Raw genomic sequence first — 18,124 nt, 5'->3', positions numbered from 1 at the left:
ATTATATTCTTCATTTTTGACTGGTTCTTTTTTCTATTTCTATGTTCCTTTTTCATGTTGTTGAAGTTCTCACTAAATTCCTTGAGCATTCTTATAACCAGTGTTTTGAACTCTATACATGATAGTTTGCTTGCCTTCATTTCATTTAGTTTTCTTCTTCTTGTTGTTTTTTCTGGAGATTTTTCTTGTCCTTTTATTTGGAACATGTTTCTTTGTCTCCCTATTTTGGCTGCCTTTCTGATTTTGTTTCTATATATTAGCTCAGTGATTTTCAACCTTTTTCATCTCATAACACACGTAAACTAATTACTAAAGTTGTGTAGTACACCAAAAATATATTGTATATTTACTGATCTGAAAAAAAAAGTATAATTTTGATTCATTTACATTGGATGGCTATTGTTATGTTGGCTGTTGTCATTTTTTAATTTGACAATCTAAGGGAAAAGAGGTCAGTACTCCTGACTAAACAGTCAAGTATTTCATGTTTTAAAAATTCTAGTGGTACACCACTTAAAAATTGCTGTATTAGTTGATCTGCTATATATCCTATTCTTGGTAGGGTGGCCTTATGTAGTAGGTGTCCTGTAGGGCCCAGTGACACAGCCTTCCTGGTCACCCAAAGTGGGCACTTTATTTGTGCTCCCTGTGTGGGCTGTGTGAATCCTTCTGTTGTTGTTGAGCTGTTGGCATGTCAGTAAGAGAGATTAACTCCTCTCCACCCAAGTTGATTGGCTACAAGGACCAGCTTTGATTACAGTAGAAGAACTGATGGGTAGGGGCTAACCCCTTGGAACAGAACTAACTTCAGTGAAGCTCTAATGCCTTCCAAGTACCCCCTTGAGTATGTTGTTCATATAGGTGGTTGGATTGTGTTCTGGCATGGTCTGAAGCTGGATACCAGGTGTGGTGGCTCTGGGGCCTCTTTGGAGGTGAAGGCCAAGGTCAGCCACCACCTGTGCCTGCTTGGGGTTTCCCTGCATGAACTAGAATGTGATCTGCAGACGACTGCTACTTGTGCTGGGCTTAGAGATGCCAAGCTACAAACTGAGGCTGACTCCCACAAGTTGGGTGGGGCTGGGTCTCAGGGAATTATCAGGGCAGAGCGAACAGTGTTAGTCAGGTTGATGGAGACTCAGATATGGTATCAGCCTGCACCTGTAGTGTGTGGACTCAATAAAGGAACAATGGCTTCTGCAAGCACTTCTGTCTAGGAGAAAGCTGCCCCTCTAGCTCTCACTGTCATGCAGACAGTTCAGTTCCTCCTCATATATCCCTCGTTCCTTTTGAGCTGCTGCCCCAGTGCTGGAGCTCAGAGCAAGTAAGTTCAAGTAAGCCTGTACTCCAGTCTTTTAAGAGGAATGCCTGGGACTCCAGAAGCCTTCCATCTCACTCCGTCACAATCCCTGCTGGTTTTTGCAGCCAGCAGTTAGGGGAACTTCTCTTCTTGGCATTGGAATCCTGAGCTGGGGAGGAAAGGGGGCTGGGACTACTTGCTCCTCAGGTGGGACTTCTGTAGCTGAGAGGTCCCTCCTGATTTTTATCTGCCACATGCGGTCTGGGACCAGCTCATTCTGCATCTTCGTCCCTCCTACCAGACTCTATGTGGCTTCTTCTGTATCTCCTTAGTTATAGGACTTTTTTTCAGCTAGATTTCAAGTGGTTCTGAATGATGATGGTTTGTAGTTTAGTTGTAATTTTGATGTGGTCCTGGGAGTATGCCAATACTGCATTTACCAATGCCATCATCTTAAACAGAAACCTGGAGACTTAATCCTGATGCTCAGTGCATAGGCTGAAGGACCTAAGGTCCTCAGAAGAAAATATTTTAGCTACAGGTCTTAGAGTCCAATATCAGGTAACTGGAAAAGTCCTGGAGAGCAACTACCAATGTTTATGAATTAAAATGTGAAGCTAGATATATCCTTCCTTAAAAATAATTGTGTGTTTTTTGTTTTTGTTTTTTTTAAATCACTATGTGGAAAGCCTGATGACTGATATTGAGGGGAAGGAAGAGAGTAGTACAGATATCAAAATGGAAAAGATGGTCTCTGCATAGAAACTTATGTTGGTTAAGGAATAAAATGAATGAGTGGATAGAAGAGTAAGGGCTGTAATCGTGTTATCTGTATTGTAAAGAGGAATTTTATGATGAGGAACATGCTATGTATGAGGTAAAGCCACCTGTAGTTTAGGGTAAAAATACTTGAAATAACAGTCATTTTGTCACTAAAGTTTTGTTTTTGTTTTTTGTCTAATTTTCTTACTAATGTTTTAAGGTTGTTTTCCTTTGTCCCTTCTAGTGTGTCACTATTTGGAATTTTTCCAGGCTGTCAGTTTAACATTTGTGTTATTGGAAGTTTAAAGCCAATAAAGGATGTTAAATGACTTACAAGCCTTTTTTTTGCAGACACAGATAATGTACAAGTGGATAGAGCCCAAAATCTGCCGTGAAGATCTCACAGATGCTATTAGGTTGCCCCCTTCTGGAGAGAAGAAGGATTGTCCGCCTTGCAACCCTGGATTTTATAACAATGGATCATCATCTTGCCATCCCTGCCCTCCTGGGACGTTTTCAGATGGAACAAAGGGTAGGTTATCAGTGGTCCAATAATTGGACCTTTAGCGTAATAATCTTGTTGGACTACTGTGACTTGGCTCAGTGGTTGAGTGTTGATTCATGCACCAAGACATTGCCGGTTCAATTCCTGGTCAGGGTACAAATCCCTAATGGGGAGCATGCGAGAGTTGGCCAGTTGCTCTGCTCTCTTTCATTGATATTTCTATTTCTCTCTCCCTCTCCCTTACTCTCTCTCTAAAATCAATAAAGAAAAACAAAACAAAACAAGAACCACACTTTTCTTAGAGACTAAAATAGAATTGAGAAATGTGATAATGGCATCATGAGACTGCAATGGCTAATTTAACATATTGTAAGGATAGCTTTTTAATGACATTCTGTGTAGTACTGTCTGAATGGATGTCTCTGCCTTTGGATGGTGATAAGAAATTCCATAATATTAAGTGATTAAGAATAAGCACTTTTTTTCCAGTGAATGCGTACACATATATTGATGCAAGCATAAAATATGTCTTCTAATTCAGCTTTGGAATAATAAATCACATTTTGTGCAATAGTATAAAATATTACTTGTTATGATCATATGGTGTATTATAGTCCCTAAGTAAATTGTTTCAAAGTGTACAGTTGGGGAATTTTTTTTTTTTTTTTTTTTTTTTATCCTCACCCGAGGATATTTTTCCATTTTTTGTATAGATAGAGCGGGAGGGAGAGAGAGGAAGGGAGAGAGAGAGAGAAACATCGACGTGAAGGGACACATCGAGTGGCTGCCACCCGCACGACCAACCAGGGCTGGGGACAAACTGCAACCAAAGTACGTGCCCTAAGCGGGAACCGAACCCGGGTCTCTCGGGACCGCAGGCCGACGCTCTAACCGCTGAGCCAAACTGGCCAGGGCCAGTTGGGGAATTTTTAGTATTTACCACATAATATAGAAAGTGGTTACAGAATTTGTTTTAATTTTGGTAGACAAAGATTACAGTGCATTTCAGTTGCAGGTTTCTTACTTGAACATAGCCATGCTGGATCCTGAATATCCAGAGCCTTTGAGAGAGAACATAAGAAAGACCACAGAGTCAAATTGCCTCGGGTTTGAGTCCACATCGTACAGGCTCCCAGTACTGTGACTTAAACCTTTTGAACCTCAATTTCTCATCTGTAAAATCGCAGGTAATATTATCTAGCTCATCACTGAGCAGGTTATATAAAAATGTCTCCTGCAATACTTTGGTGCCAGGAAGTGTTTATTCAGTGAACATTTCCTCCCCCTCCCCCTTCTCTTCCTGATGTGATAATGTGAAGTGTCTCAGGTAAATTAAAAAATGGTTAGAAAAGACCCTTCCATTTTAATAGTACATTATTAATTTAAATCAGATTTATTCATAAACCTTAATTCTTTCCAAACCTCTCAATTCGCAGTATAATTTTAAAAAAATGTTCTTATAGATTTTTAGAGAGAGGAAAGGGAGAGGGAGATAGAAACACCCATAGACCCTGATTGGGAATTGAACTGATGACCTCTTGGTGCATTGGGTCAGTGCTCAACGACTGAGCCACACCAGCCAGGTTCAGTATCACTTTTTAACATAGCCAATATTTTGAATTTTAAGTAATCAGTCTATAATTAAATCCCATGATATTTTGTTCTGTTTAATAACCAGTAGGAAGTATGAAATATTTCCTCATTCATGAGGTGGAGGGTGCTGATTCTAAAATCACATGTAAGAGAACTTGTTTCAGAATTACTCTTCTTGTAGGGAATAATTCAGTATTAACAGTTCTTCCCAGAAATGAAGGGGAAATTATTTAAAAAGAGTTTGTATTTCCCATTTTTCATGTTAAGTCAAGTATATATGTGTAAAATATATCCAGAATTACTTTTCTTTCCAGATTGCTTTTGAAAAAGTTATTAATTCTTAAGGGAATTGGTGGTTTGATATCTATCCTTCCCACTTCCCTCTCTGCTAATTAAAATGTAGTAGTGCTTGAAAGAGGGGAGAGGAAGTTGTCCAGGTGCAGTTTCAGTGTGATTGCTCACCCCACTTGTCTCCTGTAGAATGTAGACCGTGCCCCGCGGGAACGGAGCCTGCTCTTGGGTTTGAATATAAATGGTGGAACGTCCTCCCTGGCAACATGAAAACCTCCTGCTTTAATGTTGGGAATTCAAAGTGTGATGGAATGAATGGTGAGTTCAGAATCAGCCTACTTGATGTATTTTGGGAGCAGAGACTTTCAGATTCAGCTCTTTAAAAGCATACTACATGCGGGTACCAGGAACTTCCATTTAATTTGGCTACTTGCCCATCCTCAAATAAAGATAGTAAATGTGTTACAGCTGGATGACTTTCCTATAAGAATATAAACTATTTCACGTTTTTGGAGATATAAATACCAGAATAGATTACCAAGGCAGATAATGAAATCGATGTAGTTTGCTATTTTGAAGAGGAGTGTGACAGCATTTCTGACTGGATTGGTTTTGCCTGGCTCAGCACTGAGCCACGGTGAGAGGCTAGTTAATCCATCTCTATCTCTCTTTGCCTATGAAGTCTATGGCCCTGATTACAAAAGTATTGCTGAGCCCCACTAACTGGAAACTTGAAAATATGTCAGTGTTCTATAGGCTAGTTGCTGAATGTTCTCACATTTTAAATTCTTAGAGGGCCTAGCACTTAATTATTCTGCAATATTTGTTGGTTGGTTGAATGATAATATCTATGTGTGTATTTTTAAATTTCACATTAGAAGGAGGTGTTAAATACTAAGGTTTTACACCAAAATGCATCATTTACTTTTTTAAACTCATGAGCATTTTTGTCAACTAATTTAAAAAATATTATATTTAATCATTGTAAAAAAATGCTTTTTAATTGCATCTGTTTTAAATCAGTACCTATCGAAAATAAACAGACTTGGTATGTAGGAAGTGAGGTGTACACAGGAATGCAGGATTGACAAATAATTGGTCCTTAGATAATGTTGGTTAAACAGGTGTATGAAAAAGCCTTAGTGTATATTGAACATTATGAAATATTCCTCTTTACTGACCAATCATCTCATGTGTAGGAATTTATCCTAAGGGAGAAGAAGAAAATATATAATATTTATTACCTGACCATAAAGGTTTATGTTTTAAAAAGATGCTATGATTGGTTTCTAGTGTGAGGAAGTTAAGACATTAGAAAAGTAAGATTGGGAAGGCTAGGGTATCGAATGACTCTATGAAAGCATCAATACTTGTGTGTATGCATGTATGTATGTGTGTATTCATCTACTAGTAAAGATGACCTGTACCTGAAACTTTCATTGTATTTTTTTTCAATTAATTAATTTTTGTTACAGATGTTTCTCCTTTTCCCCCCACTGATTCCCCTCTCCCTCTCCCTCCCTACCCTGCCCCAGCTTTGTTGTCCATGTCCATTGTTCATGCATACATGCATATAAGTTCTGTGGTTTATCTCTCCCCCACCAAGCCCTCTTCTGGGGATTGTCAGTCGGTACCCCACTTCCACGTCTCTGGGACTATCCCATTCCTCAGACTGTTATGTTCATTATATTCCACAAATAAGTGAGATCATATGATATTTGTCTTTCTCTTTTGGCTTGTTTCGCTTGGGATAATACTTTATAGGTCGCTCCATGTAGTCTCAAAGGGTAAGAGATCTTTCTTTCTTCCAGCTGAATAGTACTCCATTGTGTATATGTACCACTGCTTTTTTATCCATTTGTCTACTGATGGACACTTGGGCTGTTTCCAGATCTTAGCTATTGTAAATAGTGCTGCTACAAACATGGGGGTACATATATTCTTTCTGATTGGTGTTTCAGGCTTCTTAGGGTATATTCCCAGAAGTGGGATCACTGGGTCAAATGGCAGTTCCATTTTGAATTTTTTGAGGTAACACCATATTGTTTTTCATAGTGGCTGCACCAGTCTGCATTCCCACCAGCAGTGTACTAGAGTCCCCTTTTCTCTATACCCTCGCCAACACTTGTAGTTTGATGATTTGTTGATGGCGGCCATTCTGACAGGTGTGAGGTGATACCTCACTGTTGTTTTAATTTGCATCTCTCTGATGATTAGTGATGTTGAGCATTTCTTCATATGTCTCTTAGCCATTTGTATGTCCTGTTTGGAGAGGTGTCTGCTTAATTCCTCTACCCATTTTTTAATTGGGTTCTTTGTGTTCCTTTTGTTGAGTCGTATGAGCACTCTATATATATTGGAAATTAACCCCTTATCTGATATATCATTGGCAATTATGCTCTCCCATACAGTGGGTAGACTTTCCATTTTGATGATTGTATCTTTTGCTATGCAGAAGCTTTTGCGTTTGATGTAGTTCCATGTGTTCATTTTCTCCTTTGTTTCTATTGTCTTAGGTGATGTATCAGTGAAAATTCTGCTGCATATGATGTCTGAAATTTTGTTGCCTACAATTTCTTCTAGGATTTTTATGGATTCATGAATCATATTTAAATCTTTTATGCATTTTGAGTTTATTCTTGTGTAGGGTGTAAGTTGATGGTCTAGTTTCATTTTTTTGCATGTAGTTGTCCAATTTTCCCAACACCATTTATTAAAGAGGCTGTCCTTACTACACTGTATGCTCTTGCCACCCTTGTCAAATATTAATTGAGCATATTGCCTTGGGTCCATTTCTGTATTCTCTGTTCTGTTCCACTGGTCTGAGTTTATTCTTGTGTACGGTGTAAGTTGATGGTCTAGTTTCATTTTTTTTGCATGTAGCTGTCCAATTTTCTCAACACCATTTATTAAAGAGGCTGTCCTTACTACACTGTATGCTCTTGCCACCTTTGTCAAATATTAATTGAGCATATTGCCTTGGGTCCATTTCTGTATTCTCTGTTCTGTTCCACTGGTCTATATGCCTGTTCTTGTGCCAGTACCAGGCTGTTTTGATTACAGTGGCTTTGTAGTATAACCTGAAATCTGGTAATGTGATCCCTCCAACTTTGTTCTTCTTTTTCAGGATTGCTGTGGCTATTTGACATCTTTTTTGGTTTTATATGAACTTTTGAAGTATTTGTTCTAATTCTGTGATTTATGCCATTGGTAGTTTGATGGGGATGGCATTGAATTTATAGATTGCTTTGGGTAATATGGACATTTTAATGATGTTAATTTTTCCAATCCATGTACTGGGTATATGCTTCCACTTTTTTATATATTCCTCTTTCTTTTTTCAATGGCCTATAGTTTTCTGCGAATAGGTCCTTTATTTCTTTGGTTAAGTTTATTCCTAGGTATCTTAATTTTTTTGCTGCAATGGTAAATGGGATTGTTTTCTTAGTTTCTCTTTGTGTGAGTTCAACCTTGGTGTATAAGAATGTCATCGATTTCTTGACGTTAATTTTGTATCCTGCTACTTTGCCAAATTCATTTATTAAGTCTAGTAAATTTTTGATGGAGTTTTTTTTTTTTTTTATGTATAGTATCATGTCATCTGCAAATAATGACAATTTCAATTCCTCCTTTCCAATTTGGATTCCTTTTATTTTTTCTGCCTGTCTGATTGCTGTGGCTAAGACTTCCAGTACTATGTTAAATAAGAGTGGCGAAAGTGGGCATCCTTGTCTTGTTCCTGTTCTTAAGGGAAATGCTTTTAGTTTTTGCCCATTGAGTATGATGTTGGCTGTAGGTCTTTCATACATAGCCTTTATTATGTCTAGATATGATCCCTCTATTCCCAGATTGCTGAGCGTTTTTACCAGAAATGGATGCTGGATTTTGTCGAAGGTATTTTCGGCATCTATTGATATGATCATGTGGTTTTTATTCTTCATTTTATTTATGTGGTGTATCACGTTTATTGATTTGCAAATATTGTACCAGCCTTGCATCCCAGGGATGAATCCCACTTAGTCATGGTGGATAATTTTTTGGTGTAATGCTGGATCTGATTTGCTAGTATTTTGTTCAGGATTTTGGCGTCTATGTTCTTCAGGGATATTGGCCGGTAGTTTTCTTTCTTTGTAGTGTCTTTTTCTGGTTTTGAAATTAGAGTTATGCTGGCTTCATAAAACAAGTTTGGAAGTCTTCCTTCTTGAATTTTTTGAAATAGTTTGGGGACAATAGGTGTTAGTTCTTCTTTGAATATTCAGTAAAACTCCCCTGTGAAGCCATCCGGGCCTCGGCTTTTGTTTGCTGGGAGAGTCTTCATTACATCTTCAGTTTCTTCTGTTGTTATTGGTCTGTTCTAGTTTTCTATCTCTTCCTGGTCCAGTTTTGGGAGACTATGTGTTTCTGAAACTTTTCCATTTCGCTTAGATTGTCGAATTTGTTGCCATATAGTTGTTCATAGTAGTTGTTAACGATCTTTTGTATTTCTGTGGTGTCAGTTGTTACTTCTCCTCTTTGATTTCTAATTTTGTGTATTTGGGTTCTCTCTCTTTGTTTCTTGGTGAGTCTATCTAAGGGTCCATCAAAGAACCAGCTCTTTGTTTCATTGATCCTTTGAATTGTTTTTTTTTGGTCTCTGTGTTGTTTATTTCTGCTCTGATCTTTACTATTTCCTTCCTTCTACTTGCTCTGGGGTTTTCTTTTTGTTTGCTCTCTAGTTTTTCAAGTTGTGAGGTTAGATAGTCTACTAGAGATTTTTCTTGTTTTTTAAGGTAGGCCTGTAGTGCTATGAACTTCCTTATCAAAACTGCTCTCGCTGCATCCCATTGATTTTTTTTGTTTGTTTGTTTGTTTTTTTTTATCCTCACCCGAGGACGTTTTTTGATATTTTGTTCAGATAGAGTGAGAGGGAGAGAGAGAGAGAGAAACATCGACGTGAAAGCGACACATCGAGTGGTTGCCACCCACACGACCCAACCAGGGCCGTGGACAAACTGCAACCAAGGTACGTGCCCTTAGCGGGAACCGAACCCGGGTCACTCCGGACCGCAGGCCAACGCTCTAACCGCTGAGCCAAACTGGCCAAGGTTTTTTTTTTTTTTTTTTTATCCTCACCCGAGGACATTTTTTGTTGTTGTTGTTGTTGTTGTTCAGATAGAGAGGGAGGGAGAAAGAGGAAGAGAGAGAGAGAAACATCGACGTGAAGGGACACATCAAGTGGTTGCCACCCGCACGACCAACCAGGGCTGGGGACAAACTGCAACCGAGGTACGTGCCCTTAGCGGGAACCGAACCCGGGTCTCTCGGGACCGCAGGCCGACGCTCTAACCGCTGAGCCAAACCGGCCAGGCCATTGATTTTTTGTGTGTCTTCATTTTTATTGGTTTCCAGGAAATTTTTGATTTCTTCCTCGATCTTCTTGGTGACCCAGTCATTTTTTAATAACATGCTATTTAGCTTCCATGTGTTCAAATGTCTTTGTATGTTCTTCTTGCAATTGATTTCTAGTTTCATATCATTGTGATCTGAGAAGATACGTGATATGATTTCAGTGTTCTTGAACTTGTAGAGACTTAGTTTGTGCCCTAGCATGTGGTCTATCTTTGAGAATGTCCCATGTGCCCTTGAGAAGAATGTGAATTCTGTAGTTTTGGGGTGTAATTCTCTGTAGATATCTATTAAATCCATTTGGTCTAGTGTTTCATTTAGAGTGTCTGTTTTCTTGCTAATTTTTTGTTTGTCGGATCTATCCAGTGATGTCAGTGGGGTGTTGAAGTCCCTTGCTATGATTGTATTGCTATCAATTTCTCCTTGAAGTCCTCCAGAAGATTTTTAATATATGTTGGTGCTCCTATATTGGGTGCATATATGTTTATCAAGGTTATATCTTCCTGTTGGATAGATCCTTTCAATATTATGTAGTGGCCTTCTTTATCTCTAGTTATGGCCTTCATTTTGAAATCTATTTTATCAGATATGAGTATTGCTACCCCAGCTTTTTTTTCCTTTCTGTTTACTTGGAAGATTTTTTTCCATCCCTTCACTTTCAACCTATGTGAGTCTTTTGTTGTGAGGTGGGTCTCTTGTAAACAACATATAGATGAGTCATGCTTTCTTATCCAATCAGGTACTCTGTGTCTTTTTATGGGCGCATTCAATCCATTTGCTTTTAAGGTGATTATTGTTATGTATTTATTTATTGCCATTTTTGTTTAGTGTGGTTCTGTTTTTCTTCCCATTTCTCCTGCTAATTACAGTAGTCCTTTTAACATTTCTTGCAGTGGTTGTTTGGTGCTAACGTATTCCCTTAGCCTTTTTTTTTTTTTTTTGGTCTGGGAAGCTCTTTACTTGACCTTCTATTTTGAATGATAGCCTTGCTGGGTAGAGTAGTCTTCGATTCAGATCCTTGTTTTTCATGACCTTGATTACTTCATGCCATTCCATTCTGGCCTATAGTGTTTCTTGTGAGAAGTCAGCTGAGAGCCTTATGGGGTTTTCTTTGTAGGTAACCTTTTGCTTCTCTCTTGCTGCTTTTAGGATTTTCTCTTTGTCTTTAATTTTTGGCATTTTAATTACTATGTGTCTTGGTGTGGGCCTGTTTGGGTTCTTCTTACTTGGGGCTCTCTGTGCTTCTTGAACTTGAATGCCTCCTTCCTTCACCAAATTAGGGATGTTTTCTGTCACTATTTCTTTGAATATATTCTCTAACCCTTGCTCATTTTCTTCTTCTTCGGGGACTCCTATGATGCAAATGTTATTACATTTCCAGTTATCCCACAGTTCTCTTAAGCTGTCTACCTGTTTTTTAATCGTGTTTTCCTTTTGGTTTTCTGATTGGTTGTTTTTTTCTACCTTGTCTTCTATTTCACTGATCCAGTCCTCAGCTTCCTCTACTCTGCTTTTTAGACCTTCCAATATGTTTTTCATTTCTAATATGTCATTCTTCATTTCTTCTTGGTAGTTTTTCGTTTCCAAGTGGTTGATTTTCAGCATTTCTATGTCTTTTCTCATGGTGCTCATGTCCTTACACATGCTGTTGAGCTTCCTCAAGATCATGGCTCTGAATTCTATTAACTTGCTTAACTGCACCTCATTTATCTCATCTTCGGTTGCAGTCTCTTGTTCTTTCATTTGGCTTTTGTTTCTGTGTTTTACCATTTTGGCTATCACAGTGGGCTTTGGAGCCTGCCAAATTTTCCGTGTGTGTGTGTTGGTGTTCTGCTGTTTGTGGCTCCCTTTCCTGGGTTTGGATGAGGCAGGGAGAACCCACTTTAAACACCACTGTCAAGTCTTAACTTTCCTGGTTACAGTTGCTAGCCCAAGGGATGGTAATTATCCTGTAGCTTTTTTGCCTGGAGGCTATTAGTAGAGGTCACCTGGAGAACCTTGGTTTCTGAGTAGAATAAAAAATTCCCTCAGGTGCTCAGTGTAAGAGGATTTCCCGGGGGTTAGGGCAGATGCTAGTTGTAAATGGGCCTCTATTAGCATTTCAGTGGCCACCGGGTGGGGTAGAATCTCCGAGGGAGGGGCTGCTGCCTCTCCCCTGGGCCCTGAGAAGGAGTAAGATGACCACAGTCCTGCGTGGCTGCAACTCAGCAAAAACTCTGAGCGCCGTCCAAATTTCAAGTGTCCCCACACAGTTCCAGTCCAGTCTGCCCTCCCTCTGCTGGAGCCCAAGGTGAGTGGCTGCTGCTAATTTAGCCTCTGTCCCGGCTCTGCGTTGTGGAGCCTTTTGGGACTTTAACCGGAGGGCGCCCCTCCCAGCTAAGGGTGCCTCTCTCAGCAAAGGCTGTCGCTCCAGGCCAAGGCTGTGGCAGCTCCCAGTGAAGGGCGTAGCACCTAGCCGAGGCTGCAGGTCCCAGCCGAGGCTGCAGGTCCCAGCGAGGCCGCTGCAGGTCCCAGCCGAGGGCGCAACTCCCAGCCGAGGCCGCAGGCCACAGGTCCCAGCCAAGGCTGCAGGTCCCAGCCGGGGCTGCATGTCCCAGCAAAGGGTGCAGGTCCCAGCCGAGACCACCACGGGTCTCAGCCCAGGCCACTGCAGACAGTGGGCTCCCAGCCCCCTCTCACGTCTTCGCAAGCCTACCAGGATTGAGTCAGTGTCCCTGGTTATGTGGTCCTCCAAGCTGCTTTTCAGTTGCCTTTTCCTGACGATTTGTCTGCGTTTTAGTTTTAATTCCAGTTTGGTCCTGGGAGATGGTCTGTGTAGCTTCCATTCACTCTGCCGCCATTTTTTCCTCTCCCTCATTGTATCTTTTAGAGAATTCACTCCTACTCTGAGTTTCATAATAATACTTGATTTACCCACTCATTCACTTAGAGGCTATAATTTACATGTTTGCTAATTTTCCAAAATGTTCAGTTATTAATTTGGAAAGTATACATTTCTATAATATTAGTACTGTGAAAAATAAAAAGATAAAAGGTAATGCGTATTTTTGTAACTGGGAAGTTTAGTAACGAACCTTGAGAGGAGCAGGACTCAGAGGGAGGGGGTCAGAGGGAGAGGCCCAGGGCAGCCTCTCCTGGGGTAGTCATGTGTCATGGAGTCAAAGTGATGTGCTTTGACCAGCTTGAGAGTGTAACTTGGAGTACTTGGAGATGACTATACTCTCCGTCTGAATTTTGCACAATTGCAAAACAGGCACGTAGAAGTAAATCTTTATGTGCTGGAATTTTGCCTAAGAGGACTTCAAAGTTGAAGAGAAATTACTGTTTGTCTATGAAGCTGTTCATGGAGCATTATCTGTAATGACAAAAATGGAAATAATCGAAATATCTAGCAAGTGGATACTGTTTGCAAAAGTTATGCCAGACTAATTTAAAGAAATGTTATGTAGTCATTAAAATTGACAGGCATATGGAAAAGAGTTTAGTAGTGTTTCAGGAATGTTGAATGTTCCCATTCTTCAATCCAATAAAATAACTCCACTTCTGGGAATTTATACCAAAGAAGCAATGTGATGTAAGGAAAGAAATGATGCACACAATCTGAAATCACGGTGTTGGCAGGGCCAGGTTCCTTCGGAAGCCTCTAGGGGATGATCCTTCCTTGCTTCTGGCTTCTGGTAACTGCAGAATTCCCGGGCAGTGGCAGCATAACTCCAGGCTCTCCTCCATCCTCACGTGACCATCTTCTCCTGTGTTCATGTCTCTGTGTCTTTGCAGAGTGTGTGTCTGTGTCAGCATTCCCTCTCCTCACAGGGACACCAGTCATATTGGATTAAGGCTCACCCTAAGGACCTCATCTTCATTTGATTATGTCTGCAAAGACTCTATTTCCAAATAATAACATCCATTTGGGGGCTCTGGGAGTTAGGACTTCCACATATTGAGGGTGGAGAGCACAAGTCAACCTTTAACCACAGACGATGTTCAAAACACGAGCAATGTTTGTTTCCCCTTGCAAGGATGTTAGTTCCACCCCAAGTTAGCTTTTTACCATCCATGTACTACTTTCTTTTCTTTGGCCTTCTCTGCTGTTCTGTCCCTTCTCACAAAATTTCTTGCTACTAGGAAGAGATCTTAGAGAAACATTTTGAAGTCCTCCCTCCCTTGGTATAGGTTTCCTCCATGTGGGAATGTCTCCCTTCCTCTGACCCCATCCACAAGTTTGTAGTCTGCCTGAACCCAAATGCCTTTCACGTCACTCACAGTATAGTCAGGGGCCTGGCGTCCCACTGGACCACTACTTTATGGCTGTTTGACTCTTATCATTAGGAGTTGATACCTGCTTGTCTCTCTCTCTAACTGTGAACTTCTAGACAGCAGAACAACTGGCGTTTCTCTCACAAGCAAGCAGATTAGTGCATATTATTGTTAGGACTTATTTATGTCCTTAGGTTTGATTTATGTACATTCAACATACTACTTTTCTATAAACTGCTGATTATAACATTTCAAAAAACTGCCAAATCACCACTCTAGCACTGATATTAATCCCTTCCTTAGTTTCACCCTTATACTTATACTTATTGAAAATGTAGCAGATGTTGACATTTTCTTTTAGAGATGGAAGTTGTGTCAATGCTAAGCCATTGCCATCAATTAATAACCTTGCTTGAAGGTGTGTGTGGGATGCTTCTTTTGTCTTAATTGTGCCCATTTCAGCCTATGGTATGTTGATTGTTTTGTGCACAGGACAGATTCCACCCCTCATCACCTTCTATGTGCATTCTGTATCACCCATACTGTTGACAATTACTAGTGTGCATTTCTGTCTCATATTCTACTGATTCTTCAGTGAGGGAAAACCCAGTCTTCTCTTTCTATCTCTAGTGCATGTCATGGTTCTTAGCACTTAGTGAATGCCAATTGAGTGATGAATAAGTGAATGAATACAGGACAAGGGTAAATTAGGGAACAACAATATAGCAAATCTATAAGACATCACTCCAGACCTCAAATCTTCATTGTGTAATTTGAGGGCTTCATTCCTCATCGGTTACCTGGAGACTAGGATTTTCTGTCTTACTGCATTAGAATGAATAAAAACCATCTGTTTTAGTTTTAAAAAAGGTAATCATGCCTCACTGAGAAAACTGTTATTAGTTTTCTCATTAAATAACGTTCATACAAAAATATACATTATTGGATTATTTCTGGAGACTCATACGGGTTGGAATCCACCTACCAATATGCAACTCCAATTTAAAAACAGGGAATTCTTTTGGACAATTTCTAACTTTGAACATAAACACTAATGGTCTTGTTAAACCTTATTTTAAAACACTGTTAGAAATCATTAATGGAATTTTTGCTAATAATGATGACCTCTATCATTTCCAGGTTGGGAGGTGGCTGGAGATCATATCCAGAGCGGGGCTGGAGGTTCTGATAATGATTACCTGATCTTAAACTTGCACATCCCAGGATTTAAGTAAGGAAAACCAATTCTGATTTTCTTCTGTAAGAATCCTCATGCCTGTTTCCCTATAGAAATAGATGGAGTCGGACTGTCTTTATAAAATGTATTAATATTGTGGTATCCTTAGCAAATAACAAGTATGTAATATATTTAAGAATATCTATAGAATCAGTGATTGAGGAAGTATAACTATTAATAGTATGTTAGTTAGATGAAGCTTAAAGTTTTTAACAATATTTTATCCAAATGTTACAGTAATCATGATTCTTGGATGCTTAATGGAGATGTCTTAGTCCAAGTTGTTTGCCATAGTAACTTATCGTTTATATATTTATTTTTCTCTTAGTTTTATCTGTAAAGTAGTATGTTACAAGTCTTAAAATGTCATTTTGCTTTAATCCCCCATGTTGAAATTTCCCAGCAGGTATGTGTTCCTTGGTTTAGGATGGGTGGAGGCATTTATACCAGGAGATTCACGCGTAGTAACAGGGTTGTGGAGGCTCCATTTAGAACAGAGGGTATGGCCATGCAGAGACTGAGTGAGGCAGGAGTTGGATTGGCGGGGGCAGTAGATTCGGGGGCTTTCAGCTTAATGCAAGTGACAGTTTTGTTCCAGTTTGTATTTAGAGTACACTATAATATTGTAATTTTAATCTGTATATAGACCACCAACATCTATGACTGGAGCAATGGGTTCTGAACTGGGAAGAATAACATTTGTGTTTGAGACCCTCTGTTCTGCTGACTGTGTTCTATACTTCATGGTGGTAAGTGACAGTGTCTTTGAAAGGCAGATTTGGACATCTAGAAGCTTAGCATTCTCTTTCAAGTGTGAATTTTTTCATACAAGTTGGGATAAGAATCCAATTTTTCTTTCCATGCTTAGGGCTTTCCAAAAACATTTAAACACGTCTAAAGACGTCACTAAGAATTGTGCAGTGACACCCACAGAGAAAGCATTTGTTCCTCATGGGAAGAAGGAGTGAGTGAGGGGGCCTGGGCAACTGACAGATCTCAGAGAACAGTAAACTGGTAGAAAATTTCTTCATAAAACTATGCCACCAGCAGAATGAAAAATTTTCCCCAATAGCTATTCAGCAGTTCAAGCCATCAGGAGGGAAAAACATGTATTAGTAGTAAGGGAAGAAAGCAATGTTGTTGTGGACACTTGGAAAAAAGAAAAGACTTTCTTGTTCAATTTAATCAATGTAGACAATGGACTTCACTATGTATATGTCATAATTTTGGCCCCCTTTTTAGATGTCCTGTGAATCTTAATTCTTTGCTTAAATATCCACTGGACCCATGTGGACATTAAAACGTTATTGGCTAAGACTTTAGCATTAAAATTAAGTAGTGACTTTATAGACATGATTTGTTTTTCTGATTCCAAAGATCCTTTAGCAGCTAGTTACCAGTCCATTAACAATTTCCTCTGTGACATACAAGATATAGGCAGATTTAAATATTTATTCATGCTTACTAAAAGCTTAAATGAAGGCAGACTATTTTGTTCTGGAAAAAAAAAGTTGACTTCTTGGTGGTAAAAGGAGATGATGAATAATCTTCAACACATCTATCTATATTGTACCACAAATAACCAGTAAGTCCTCAATTCTCCCAGCTCTGCCTCCTTACTTCTTTAATCTGTTGGTCTTTCTTCCTTCTCAGAGCCATTGCTGAAATTTACTTTCCTATTATGTTTTAACAGTACCCTCCTGTCCTTTCTTCATATCTCCATCCTCTCATCCATGCTGTTGTCAAAATATCTTTTTAAACATAAAAACAATAGTACAGACATTCACAACAAATCTATCCCTTACCCTTGGTGGCTTTTTATTGCCTGTGGCAGCAGTTCTCGAAGTGTGGTTCCTGGACCAGCATCACCTGAGAACTTGTTAGAAATGCACATTTCTGAGCCCCATCCTACACTTAATGAGAAAGTCTGGTGATGGGGCCCAGCATTCTCTCTTTTTAGCAAGCCTTGAGGGTAGTTCTGATACACACTAAAGTTTGAGAACAAATAGCCTATAAAAACACTTAAAATCCTTTAGCATGGTATCTTTTTGTACTCTTAGCCTACTCTCTGTTACCAAACCTACTGTGACTATTCACCCCTCTTTAGACACCTGAATTTGTTAGTGGAATACCCTGTCCTTTTTTTTTTATCTCTTGCCCCTCTAGGTTAGAATGACATTCTTCCGTTGCTCTTTTGTTTGGTGAACACCCGTTCATACTTCAAGGGCAGCTCAAACTTTATCTCTTTGGGGAAGATTTTGTTTATTCATTTAAGTAAAATTAACAACTCTCTCCAGCGTGCTTTTAAAAGCCTTTGAGAAAACCCTAATTTAATTATGCGAATGTGTTCATTTTTTTGGTCTTTCTCATTTAACCAACCACTCCTGAGGGTAGGTATTACAATTATTTATTTTGGTAAATCAGTATTGGAGTTTTAGCTCATAGCAGAATGTTAGTTGTCTTTCTGTGTAATTTGGTCTTCTCATGGGATTTTTTTGAGATATCAATTAAGAGCATATAAAAATGATTTCAAAATTGGATAGTGTTTTACAGGTATAAGATGGTATTAGTAGCGGTAATGCAATAAATTCCATTTATTATTGGAATAAACATCTAGAGAAATGGTGTTTAACAAGGCACTACCTGTGTATTATGAACTCCTTTTAGGAAGTGGCAGGTATGATGGTTTGGTTGTTGGGTAATGTGGGAAATTCTGTACTGTATGAAAAGTGCATTCTGTTACTTCTGTCTGTGGCATGAACTCAACATGCATCTCTCTATAGCATATTTGATTGCT

General features: G+C 39.3%; 1 protein-coding gene across 1 annotated transcript in view; it reads left to right on the top strand.

Moving 5' to 3' along the window:
- ELAPOR2 (endosome-lysosome associated apoptosis and autophagy regulator family member 2) overlaps positions 1-18,124 on the top strand; it is a 211,648-nt gene that overhangs the window by 128,332 nt on the left and 65,192 nt on the right. Inside the window, exons 9-12 of the mRNA XM_036247350.1 lie at positions 2,411-2,591; positions 4,638-4,766; positions 15,231-15,321; positions 15,974-16,076. Of these exons, the coding sequence (XP_036103243.1) occupies positions 2,411-2,591; positions 4,638-4,766; positions 15,231-15,321; positions 15,974-16,076 (504 nt within the window). The remainder of the gene's footprint in view (positions 1-2,410; positions 2,592-4,637; positions 4,767-15,230; positions 15,322-15,973; positions 16,077-18,124) is intronic.

The sequence above is a fragment of the Molossus molossus genome, unplaced genomic scaffold (assembly GCF_014108415.1).
Source record: "Molossus molossus isolate mMolMol1 unplaced genomic scaffold, mMolMol1.p scaffold_m16_p_7, whole genome shotgun sequence".
In the NCBI taxonomy this organism is placed as follows: Eukaryota; Metazoa; Chordata; class Mammalia; order Chiroptera; family Molossidae; genus Molossus; species Molossus molossus.
This window is presented reverse-complemented; position numbering and strand designations above follow the sequence as displayed.